The sequence below is a fragment of the Anneissia japonica genome, unplaced genomic scaffold, assembly GCF_011630105.1.
Source record: "Anneissia japonica isolate Jap-2015-1 unplaced genomic scaffold, ASM1163010v1 scaffold288042_len218596_cov177, whole genome shotgun sequence".
Lineage (NCBI taxonomy): Eukaryota > Metazoa > Echinodermata > Crinoidea > Comatulida > Comatulidae > Anneissia > Anneissia japonica.
Window position 1 is genome coordinate 37,949 of NW_022686336.1, and position 13,323 is coordinate 51,271.

The 13,323-nt window shown below is 34.7% G+C and overlaps 1 protein-coding gene across 1 annotated transcript in view; it reads left to right on the top strand.

The window, feature by feature from the left end:
• The window catches only part of LOC117116723 (exosome complex component CSL4-like), a 49,074-nt gene extending 36,112 nt beyond the window's left edge, over positions 1–12,962 (top strand). Inside the window, exons 5-6 of the mRNA XM_033260823.1 lie at positions 4,311–4,392; positions 12,195–12,962. Coding sequence (XP_033116714.1) covers positions 4,311–4,392; positions 12,195–12,304 — 192 coding nt within the window. The 3' untranslated portion in view covers positions 12,305–12,962. The remainder of the gene's footprint in view (positions 1–4,310; positions 4,393–12,194) is intronic.
• The last annotated feature ends 361 nt before the right edge of the window (positions 12,963–13,323 follow it).

Genomic DNA, 13,323 nt, shown 5'->3' on the forward strand with positions numbered 1-13,323 from the left:
ACCTTACGTTACGTCGATTTCACAACGCACCAGTCGCAATCGGTTTCCTGTCAAATCGCATTTTGTTACGATAAAACGACGTTGTCGTAAGTAAATCTGCCTTCTTACGTCGACAGGAAACCAGGCTTAATATAATGCATGATGTCATGATGACAAATAAAATACAGTTTAGAAATCAATGAATAAAATGTACATTTGTAAAAATAATATATATTATATATAGTTAGATACTGTATTCATAGAGAAATATTGCGTATGAAGGCATAATCACATGTAGAGCCTAAGTCCTTATTTAGACCCTTAATGTGAGTTTTTAACCGGATTATCCATTTCATTTCTGCGTTACGTCGTTCTTGTGTTGATTTAAAATTGCAACCTATTATTATAGCCCTAAAGTCATTGATGGTGTGATTAGGTGAATTAAAATGTACACTTACTGGGCAGTTGAGTTTGTGTCTTATAGATGATATGTGGTTGTTCATTCTAGAGTTAGACCAGTTGTATCAGGCAACGGCACTAAACCAGAAGAAATTTTCATTTCATCTATAAGTAGCGAAACATTACGTTCATATTGTTCCATACTATCTACATTGATATTGTTGTCCTGGCAAACCCTTTCAATATAGCTCTCATTAATGCCTGGAGTTGGGGATGTAAAATGCGTGTATTTTTGCAATGTTTTTGCATGTAGACATTTAAAAAAACCGTTGATTTGGCATGCAGAGCGATGCACCACCTTAAAACTGCTGGGTGCCATCTCATCTGTTTATCTTTTTCAAAAGCCATTTTCTGCTGAGCCCAAAGGAGTTTGGCAGCCGGTTTGTCTTCCAAAATAGACTCAAATTCCTTGTCTTTTAGGGCAGCGGCAATGCAATCAGTTTGTACAGGTGATATTTCTGTGCTTTCACTTCGAATTAGCTCATCAATTTTAATTTTGCGGCCACTGCTTTTTCTTTTCAAGTTTAAGTTTTGTTCTTTCAAAAGTGTTGCCTTTTTTAGCAAGGCTGAGCGTTCTAGACAGTCATTTCTAGTTTTTGAACGCAACAAGTCGTCATCAACATGAATTTTTTTTTTCCTTTTTGCATCAGGTCACTTCTAATTATCCAGCATTTTTTGTGAGCATTTTACATTGTTCTTGCCTAGCTTCTGTCAAATCGAAATTGCCAACACAAATGTTAGCTTGAGAAACAATGGTTAGCATTTCCACAATTTCTTCTGTTCTCAAAACATTGCCAAACTTATTGAAGATGTTGACTGTTCTGGACACCTTTATGCCATTGCAAAACACTTCCCAAGAAATCTCACTGAAGTGCATTTATTTGCATATCCTTTACTGGACAAGGGTCCAAACATGTGTAGCTCACCCTCAGTCCAGTGAACAAGACCGAGCTTTTCTCTGCATCCAATGACCACTCCCCTTCTTATACTATCAGTATTCTTGTTTGTAAAGTCTACAATATTTATATTTATGGTTACAGACTTATTCTTTTTTGCTTTATCCCACCGTCTTTGTAATGCTTCAACACAATTATAACAGACATATTTTGGGAAGCATTCATCGCCTCAAGATCTATTCCAAATGCACGACTAACTTGCAAAGCAAACCTTCCTTTTTCGTATGGACATCTCCCTTTAACGAAAACTCTGGCAGAACCACACAGTCGGCAAAGATGATCCATGTCCTAAGAACAAAAAGGAACATTTCTAGTTATAATAATAATAATTATAAATAGTGTAAAAATAAAAAACTATGTAATATTAATATAAATGAAAAAATTAAAATTAATAATATATTATTTTATGTCTACATACTACAGTATCTACAGTAATTAATAGATTATCAATTATTTATACATGACCTACAGATTTAAAGATTTTTATATATATTCTTATGCAGTATTGACTATCATTTAATTGATCTGTTTAGACCTATATTATTTATTTTTACATCCGAATGCAGCTGTTTAATACTATCATCATCGAGTCTAAAAAACAATGATTTGCAATCTCCTGTTCTAAAAATAAATTGTATTGACTGATATACCTACTACCTAGGCCTAGACTAGGGTGGGCCTAGGCCCTAGCCAGGGAGATTGCCTAATCCGGTTCAGTTAAATCAAATAATTACGAATTAAATAATCAATAACACAAACTCAACAATTTTCGTTAACCAAGGGCCTAGGCCTCCGTTTAATTTTGTTAACCTAGACCTAGGCCTCCGTCTACCTTCCTAACTAAACCCGCCACACGTCAACCCGACCGATGAAAATCATACGTCACGACCCGCTCGATGCCAATCAGACGGATTTAATGGTCATACAAAAATTTTTTTTTTTTTCACGGATAGGCTTCTTACCTTTATATTATAAACCAATCAGGTGTCTGTAGGTGTCTATTTTCCGTAAAATAAGGTGAAACTAACCAGGAAATCAACGTAAATTTTATTTGCTACAACAGTTTAGACGATTTTCAAAACAGGATGCAACGATCAAAAATTGGATGTACCTTGGCAGGATTTGCTTACTAATTTTGCGCGAATTTCCAACAAAGGAATTGCGCATGAAAAACTCAATTGCAAATACTTCTGCGCATGTAATTAATATTAATGAGGTTTTTCGTTATTTTCATGAAGTCGTTTCTATAACTTTTTTCGATAGAGGGCGGGCTTTTGAGCGGTGGCGATCATAGGTTTCAAAGGTCAGCCTAAGGGCATTTATAGGCAGTTAAGGAATAGCCAAGGCTATGCGGTGTCTTTGGAAACAGCATATCGCACACCTCCTTAATTGGATTAAGATGGGCTGAGATCTTCGAACTCTCTCCTTATTTTTACACCTCCCTGTACAGACGATGCTTTATTTGAGAAACAAAAATCAATAGGAGACAATAAAAATACATTTTTTAGATTTTTTTCCCTTTTAAATCCCGACCGCGAATGGTGCAATCTGTCATGTCACTGGAACTCCTGTGTAGGTGAAAGGTTGTCAGCTGAGTAATTTGATGCGTAAAAAAATGTTTGTCTAAACATGGCCGTTTCATCTTCAAGTTCTGCTACAGAAAAGTACCAGTATACATATAAAATTAAAAGTGCTGTTAGAGGATTCCATGTGTACCAAGAAACCTGGATTCCAAAAATCGAAGAGATTCTATCAACAGTTCATGAGGCCGACAATGTTTTTGACAAGCACGCGATTGCTGTTGTGAAAGGAGAAGCACCGCGCTACATCGTCGGACATTTACCCCAAGAGAACTCGAAGATATTTCATTTCTTTTTGAAACACAAGGGAATTATTGATGTTCAAATAACCAGCAACAAACGAAGGAACAGCAAAATAGCAGGAGGCCTGGAGATACCCTGCACATTAACTTGTTCCTCTACAAATAAAGAACTTATTGACCATTTAAAGCAGCTTGTTTAGGTAATTTTTGATTTTACAATTCACCTCTAATAATTTTGAAAAAATGCAACGCCCCCTGGGGCGTTTATGAGAGACAATATGGTATTTTGAGCACCGACGATGTTGTTCATCTCGCTCAAATCCATGTGATTTAGATTATACCAGCGTGTTACTTAGACAAAATCAATGTTGCTGATGGTCATAGTTTTTAAATAAAGAGACAGAAACTAACACATCTCCATTTACGTTATGGTCGCCCTGAAAAGGGTCGTTTGTTTTGGGTATTTTGGGGGTTTTTGATGACCTCAACATCTGCACGAGGCGTACATAAACTGAGGGTTCGTATAACTGTGTACATTGTAGCATTGTATGTGTGCATTCAATGTAAACAAGCATATTGCACCAAGCCTGTTGAAGACTGAGCCGGTTAATTCTAGGCAAATAATTGCGTCGCATTTTATTGTGATGCATTTGTGGAAGTGCTTCGCTATTAGTTTAAAATGTGTCGCATTTTGCGATGCGAAACTGGGTAAATCAAATGCTGTTTGTATGTACTGTACTGTGAAATAGGTTTGTGTGATGGTTACCAGTATGTTGAATCAACATTTACTACATTACATTTTGTATAATCCAATGTTGTAAGCCAATAAACTCTAGACTGTTTCAGCACCCGCTAAATAATAATATAATGAATGGTTGGAGGTTATGAAATGTCTGTGACAATGCTATGAAGTCTGGGTTACAATTAAATATTCCAGGTTGCAAATTGTTGACACCCCACATTAACTACATTTTAAAGTATGGTAAATACTAGTTAGTACATTTTTAGGGAAAGGCTTTCTGTTAAGGAACAAATATGAATCTATTATTTTGTGTTGTTGTGACTTTACAATAATATTGAATACTTTATCACAGCTTTCTCTTGGAGATTCTAAATCCTACCTGTTATCAACATCTGCAAATGAACTTGGCGTAGTGCTAGCACACAGTGAAGCAGGTAAGGCTATCTGGACCCAATATTCTTGACATCACATCTTTTTAGATATAAACAAATGTACAGTAGCTGTCTTCATCAAATTATTTCACTGCTGCTGCCTTGGCCATATTCTTTCATTGCGTTCATTATGTTCAAATTGCAAAACAGTACGGGCCATTTTTTGAGACAATCATTACCATCATATTTAATGATTTTACTGTTAAAAACCGGAAAACACATTTTCAATTGTTTGCCCATGTGCTATGAAGGAGCCTTGTACATTATTGAACGAAAATTGGTTAAGTGTCCTGGAAATTTTTCAGTTATTACAAAAAATATAAGAAAACCATAATTTTACAGTAGTCAATTAGGAAAAAATGCATATCTGGTATGAAATGAAAGGCACTTAGTAGTGTTGGCATAAAATAATTAAAATAATTGTATAAATTTGGGAAATTGACTTGCAAAACAGTTCATTTGAGTATGTGAAGTAAATACAACCTGTTATACACATAGGGCTATTTAATTTCATGTGTGCAATGGGGTTTTCTGAATTACTTTTAATCAAATGAACTGTTCTTGCAGGTCAATTTCCCAAATGTATACAATTGTTGAAACTATTTTATGCCAACACTACCAAGTGCCTATCATTTCATACCAGACAAATGCATTTTTTTCCTAATTGACTGTACAGTTATTGTTTTCTTATAGAAACCATAGTCTAGTACTTTTTTATGTAAAGCAGTTATTTTCACCACTTACGTCAATACTAACGTGTTCGCCACATTACGACACTTGGCGTTTTCGCCAAATTCCGACACTGCTGGCGTATTTGCCATTTGTCAGCTACTTTTACTATTTGTAGGTACCCATAATCTCATTCACAAAACTTCACTCCTGACCATCACAAAACTTCACTCCTGACCATGACACACCTACTTGTCCTGTCATCACCGTCACATCAACACCTAGTTGAGAGGCAGTCTGGCATTGCCAACATTGCTGCCTCTTGCATTATTCTCCTCCAATTACACCAACTGTTATCTTATATGTGCCTTCCTACCTCACTCATTTCTAATATCGCTTTCAAATTCAGACCTGTCAAGGGTCTCACACTGGCTTGCTTGAGATTTCTATTGGATTTGCTTGAGATTGTGCATTTTTATTTATATTGTTAACTACAAAAAACCTAGTATTCGTCTGCATCAAAAAAAAAAAGAAAGCTGAAACGTCGCATGTATATGCTGTCTGGTGTGAAGTTGAACCGCTGGGCCATGATGTCCATTTTCCGTACAGAAATTGTTTTATGTGCATTTCTGATAATTTTTATTCTAAACAGAACATATTTGTCCAGTGGCATAACGATGAGGTTGGGGGCCCTGTGTATTTCTGAAACTGGGGGCCCATTTTGGGCACTTCACAGACATAAAATTGTGAATATTATTCTTGATAATTGTTATTCTAAATGTTTTTAACGATGAATAAATGATATAATAATGATCCAGAAAATTGAGGCCAGGGAGGGACTTTCATACTTGAGTCTATACCACCTCAGACCCACCATGGTTGGGGTTGAGGTAAGAAAATTCATGAATATGGCACCCTTAGATGGCCGGAAATGGCACTTCACAGACATAAAATTGTGAATATATTTATTTTTTATCTCCAGTTAAAAAATATTTTGAAAAATTTAGTGGGGCCACGGGCCAGCAGATCCAGGTCGGCAACGATGTGTATAAGAGACAGCCTTTATTCCGCCACTGGATATAGTATATGTGAGGTCTCACCACGAAATGAGACGCATCGTTGGTGAAATCATTGAGATAATCACCAAAATAGGTCAAAGTCAAAAATTTACACAATTTTGATTTTAATGTTTTTTGATAACTTGACATTTATATTTAATGATTGTATACTTTTTAGGTGAATTTTCTTACTAAAACAGTGTTCTCTGTGCATATTCTGTAATTCTAGTCCTATTATTTGTACAGGTTAGTTTATCTTGGAGGTCGATTTTCTCAAAATGTGGTTCTTTTACACATAATATTTAAATGCTCACATCTCTGGATCTACATATATCCTAGTGAAGCCATTCAAAGACCAAATTAAAGATTATAATGTGATCTACCCAAATATAATATAAACTCAAATTTTGATATTCCAACCATGAGACTCATTTTGTGGTGAGGCCTCACATATGTCCTACAGTCGATTTCAGACACATATTATGCTGTTGCCCTTGTGGGGCTGAGAAAAGAAAATGTATTATTATGGCACGTCTAGATGGCCGGAAATGGCACTCACAGACTTAAAATTGAGTATATAATTTTCTTTTTATCTCGTATATCATTTTTTTTTGACAAATTTGGTGGGGTCCCGGGCTGAAGGGGGGGGGGCCCGTCGGACTGATGGGTCCCCCTCTCTTTAATCGTTATAATATGATATATGCCCTACAGTCGATTTCGGAGACACATGGTGTTATTTATCAACAAAGTCCTTTTTGGTCAGGGTGCTAGATCGAGGAACCTATGGGTAGGGCCCCTTCGGAGCCCCTAGATTTCGGGGGCCCTGCGGAACGCAGCATAAGAGCGCATAGGCGTTACGCCACTGTATTTGTCGTGGCGATTAGTCTTTGTATTGTATTGTTTTTACAGTGCAAGTTCGGGATCAGGTGTGATGCATGGACTGCGTGTGTGCAGTGGAGGTTGAATAACATTATATTCGATACAAGGCGCCAAACGACTCACTACCTGTTCTGTCATACAAAACCAAGTTTGTAAGGGACAAATCATGTTTTGTAATATACGAAAGTTATTCTGTCTTTGTAATACAAAACATATTTTGTAAAAGAAAAAACCATGTTTGTCTGTACAAACATTTGTAAAGACAAAACCATGTTTGTTAAGACAAAACCATGTTTGTTTGTGCAAAACATGTTTTGTAAATGACAAAACCATGTTTGTCTATACAAAACATGTTTTGTGAAGACAAAACCATGTTTGTCTATACAAAACATGTTTTTTGAAGACAAAACCATGTTTGTCTGTACAAAATATACACCTTGGTATAGGTGGCCAAGCCCATGTTGGTCAATATTTGTCTTACCATATATTTTGGTTACTACACTATACTATGCCAAGGGCCACAAGCTGTGACTCAGAAAAGGCTTCCTTCATGGATTCCATTCTGCATTCAGAGTGTACTTTTAGAGTATATATTGTTAACTGAATATGTTTTCCATATTATATTAAAAGTTTTTTTTTTTTTTTTTGCAATGACCCGTCAAAATTGGCTCCTTCTTCCAAAAACAGCACTTTTGGATTTTGGGAACATGTAATCAACCAGATGTCATCATGCCATCTTGAATGGGTAGTCAAATGACTTGGTAACACACAGGAAATACTTGCGCTAACAAAAGTAAACCTACATTAAATGAATGTAACTAAAAAAGTGCAATTTATATGTGTAAATATGATATTTTTGGTTCTGGAGTAAATTTTGAATAGTAATATCTACCTAATTAAGTAACCTGTCACACTGATATTTGGCGTTTTGTGTAGCTGGTTGGCTTCTTAATACTGTACATATTATGCAAAATTTAAACTTGTCAAAATAAACCTATCTTTCAAAGGCCCAGAAATCTGAGATTTTGTCAGATTATTAAAAAAGTTGCTTTTTGGGCCTTCTTTCAGGAGTAATACTTCATAAAGTACTACACCAGATGTCATCTACTTCATGAAATGGATAGCCAATTGGGTTGGTAACACACAGCTAAAAAGTTATAAATAAACCCAAATTGAATGAGACCAACTATAAATGTGTGATAACTTAGTTTCATTTGAAATTATTGTCATCTGTGAATTACTCAACCATTATGTAATCATATTTTAATTAGAGGTAGTAGTTTGCGTGGCTTGTGAACATATATGTACGATTTAAACTTGAATGAAACATATATTTCACTATAGAAGTTTGATAACTTCATGGAGTGGCTATAGTCAAGTGACTAGATAATATGTAGGTACAATTTCCACACAAAGTAATAAGTAAACATAAATTAAATGAGTTGTCACTGAAATATTGTAATTTCTTCAATTTTCTTTATGGAAATAGTGAGCTGGCTGACCTTAAAAAAAGAATGAGCTATAGGATTTTTGAAAATATCCCTAGACATAACTTAACAGTACTTAAAACAGTACTAGATTTCATATCAGCTTGATAGTGAAGTGTCATGGTAACATAACAAAGTAAATAAATAAACATTATAAGGTTGAAAAGTACATATGTTTTAGTTAAATATATTTTACTATACAATAACAGTATAAAAAAAATAAACATCATGCCTCAAAAAGAAGAGTGAAATTGACAATATCCAACTCATTATTCTTATTTTATTTTGCCATTACAAATTGCTTTACAGTATCACATACTCGGTTTGAAAGTGTAAAGTTTGACATGAATAACCTTTATTTTATGGACAATTAATTGATTATTATATTACCATTATGATTACACATAAAACACTCAATGCACAATCATCTAAAGTTTATTATTTCAATTAAGTGGTAGTAGCCAAATACTGTACATATCAAAATGTAACTACTGTATTATGTAGTCACAGTAATCTTTATCTACAATCACCAAAAGTTTGTATAGTTTATTCACCAAAGAAAGATTGACTCAAAAGCAATCATCATATGTATGTTAAAGATACACAATCCAGTGAAATATGAAACATGTTAGTTTTTAAAAATCAAATTGAAATATTGATTTTCCAAACAATTAAATATTTAATTTAATTTTTCAATTACCTCATCACATAGGATATGTTTAAAAAAAAATGATAAAAATGCAAAATACAAATTCCTGATAGATTCCTGAACATATGGTTCATTATATTTCCATAATATATTAAAATATATGTCATATTTTCCCTGTTAAAATATGAGGAAACATATTGCTTACAGTACATTCAACAAGGTACTTAACAATAGTAATCATTGAAAAGGATCGCATAATATATTGCTGACTATCCTTTCTTGTGATTATTAGAATTGGTGAACAGTACTTTAGGCCTACATTCTTCTCCTTTTGTGCTTTTAATTTCATATCAAAATACATAATTATTACTACTTTACTGAACATTCACATAATGAAAAAAAAACAAAAAAACAGGAATATATGCAGACAGCAGTATTTCACAACCTCATGTACTAGGATGTCATCATACTACAGCATAGGCCTAGGCCAGTCTTAGTCTTAATCTATGCGATTTGAAAATATTTTGACAGAACATCTTTAGATTCTAACCAAACCTACACTTTGTTGAGGCCCACAGTTTCAAACTCTATGGACATCCAGTGTAGAAAGTGTTGTCCTTACATTTCCAGGCAGTGGTACTTGCAGGCTTAGCTTAGATCATGCCCTACAGTGTATCTACTGTAAATAAATGTTAGGCCTAGCAGCACAGGCCTATGTGTAGAATAGTAGCCCGCGGGTTCTAGATAGTGTAGCAGAACGTTTAATGTTGATGTAATAGCGATTGCAAGATTGTATTAAGTTCAAATTAGGATGAGTTGGGCCTAAAACATGTTTTGTGTTTGAGTGAACGACAAAACCCTGTTTGTCTCTGACAAAACGTGTTTTGTAAGAGACAAAACCATGTCTGTCCCCTACAAACATGACAAAAAAGGCCCTAAAGGTGCCGAACGACACACTACCTTTTTCATGGTTTTGTCTCTTCTTACAAAACACGTTTTGTAAAAGACAAACATGGTTTTGTCTTTTACAAAACATGTTTTGTATAGACAAACATGGTTTTGTCTTCACAAACATGTTCTTGTCATTTACAAAACATGTTTTGTACAAACATGGTTTTGTCTTAACAAACACGGTTTTGTCTTCACAAAACATGTTTTGTATAGACAAACATGGTTTTGTCATTTACAAAACATGTTTTTGTCATTTACAAAACATGTTTTGTACAGACAAACATGGTTTTGTTTTTTACAAAACATGTTTTGTACAGGGAAAACATGGTTTGTAAAGATAAACATGGTCTTGTCTTTTACAAAATATGTTTTGTAAAGACAGAATAACTTTCGTATATTACAAAACATGATTTGTCCCTTACAAACATGGTTTTGTATGACAGAACAGGTAGTGTGTCGTTTGGCACCCCATATTTGACCTCGACTACATACCCGTGGCGGCCCATGGATCGCACCCGATTCCACTTTTTGTTGATAATATTTTCCCAAGTATTTTTCTAAACACCAACACATTCTTCGTCGTTACGATGTCACTTGCTCATGGTCTTGATATTGTTTTTCTATGTGCATTTTCTTTACCTGTAGGATAATATTTTCCTAAACCAAACAACACATTGCAAAGACCTGTGAGTTTGTTATAACAAGAAGCATATGCCAACGCAAAGTTAACATGCAGTTGTATCTTGCAGTAGTATTGAAAGTATGTCAAGGGAAATCACAATTTCTCGTGTACGGCCAATATTTACTGTGTTAAATTTTCGAGCATGACAATTTTAGTTAAATTTATTCATATTAAATAACATTTAGTGAGCATATTTATCTATTATTCAATCAATCTTTCTATTATTGTAATGGGGACTAATAAATACTGTATCAGTACTACTAAACTTAACTGGGTTCAGTTCCTGTTGTGTAGATTTTTACTCAGTCAGCAGCATGCTGACGATGATGCCGACCGGTTTATGTTTTTATGCCATTCTTCTTTCTTTCTGGCAACATTTTAAAATGCTAATAGTAGCAAACTACTGGACCGACTTTACTAAAACCTGGTCAGAGTTTATGGGGGCTTTACAACTTGGGGTCAAAGGTCACATTGGGGTCATTAAGGACTTCTTTTGTCACAAATAACATAGCACAGTCTTGTCCTGAGTATATGCATTGGCATAAGGTAGGGTCTTTATGGTGTTCAGGAATTTAGGATCAAAGGTAATTTATGGGTTATTTTCTTTTTTCCTGGTAACATTTTAATATGCTACTAATGGCAAACGATTCGAACGAATTGAATCAAATTTGGTCATTAGGAACGAGTGACACCTCCTTCACCCTAGTCTAAGATCAGGGGTCATTGGGGTCAAATATTCAAAATAGTCCAATTGAGCTAAATTTACCAGGAATGATTCTTAGGGCTTTCTAAACATGAAAAAAGAAAAGAAATTATACGTCAAAGTTCATAGGTAAAATTTCAGTCTTCCATATTTTTTATTCATTACGGATGATACATAGAACATTGTAAATATTAGGGAGCTTTCGATTGCACGACGACGGTAGGACGTAGAATGTAATGACGTCACTAAAAGTCAGCTGCGCATGCGAGAACGTTAAGGTCACCTCTTCGAGTAGATTTTGAGTAGAATCTACGTATTCAGAAAATGTAGGACACTAGGTAGGACGGTCATGCATGAGTGATTCCGTTCTAGCATCGCGTCGTCAAACAAATCAAAAGCTCCCTATTATGTTTTAATATGCTCTTAATGTAAATTAAGGTCAAAGGACAAAAGTTGCAGGGGTCATTATGCATAATCACAAGACATAATTTAAATCAAAAACCCTATTCAGCAAATTTTAGGTACAGCTAGTGCAAAAATAGTGAATTACGATTAATTTTTTGTAAACACACACATAGGACCAACCTTATTTTCTTTATAAATTTGCACCTGTTCAGTATTTACAAATTGTAATTTATAATAAATAAAAATATAAGCTACAGCCCTGGCACAGGTCTAGTTTAAAATATATTTTGCAAAAATGTTAAATCATACTTTTATTTTCTAGGAGCAACTATGGTACCAATCAGCTGGTGTGAAATGCAGTGTCCAAAAAGTCATGTCAAGGAGTTTCGAAAAGTTGCAAAAGTACAAGCTGAACATATAGCAATATCATAGAGATATGACAATACTGTAAAACAAAATAATCTGGTTTGAAAAACGAATAGAGAGATTGATTGAGATCGGTAAATCTTGATGGTCTATTCTAGTTTTACTGTACTGTGATTTATTGGAAAATGTGTATCCCTACATCTTACTATTTCTCATATTGTCTATTTAAGATGATGGTTTAGTACTTTTTAGCTATTACTGACACAGGTTTGAGCTCATCTTCAGATATTAATTTTATGCAAAATGCTTTTTTTATTTTAGCGTTTATACAGCGCCTTTTGCCCTGGTCATTGGATGCCGATCAATCACACACAACGTGCAACCTCCTCCGCTCCCGCCAAATAAAGACCTACTTTTTGGGACCAGGGTGGTCTTTAGCGGCTTTGGTTTCTATTTAGAATTCCTCTAATTATAATAAAAACTTTATTTAAAACAACGGTAAACAATTGATCACCTCCATGGTGTTTTTCATCAATGCCGTAAGAATTAAAAGACAAGCACTGAAAGAGGTCTTTAAATATCACTATTTAGATAGAGGGAAGTTAAGAAATGATATAGTTAAAATATAAGATTTTTTAAATTTTAAGTGTATACAAATGGATTTATAGTTACTGTGTTCTGTTATTGATTCTTAATAAACCATTTCTCGGTAGCCACCCACCAAGTCCTGCAACTTTTTTGTGAAAAAAGAATGTTTAGCCATGATGTGGGCTTTACGCCAATTACATGTATATCTATTTGGCCGTGCCTTTATAGTTCAGACACTTTTACAGTCGAGTAAAAGACAGGATCTCGTGACATTAATGCTAATGCTTTTCCACTTTTTCATTTTAAATTGTAACAGAGCGCCATAATACCACAAGTGGTGCCCACAGCCCCACGACATTAATGCTGATGCTTTGTCACAAATGTGAGGTCTCACCACGAAATGGTAATTAATCATATTGAGATATTCACCAAAACAGGCCAAAGTTACGGAAGCACCTAAGTGCCATTCGACTTGACGACTTGTCAAGATAATTATG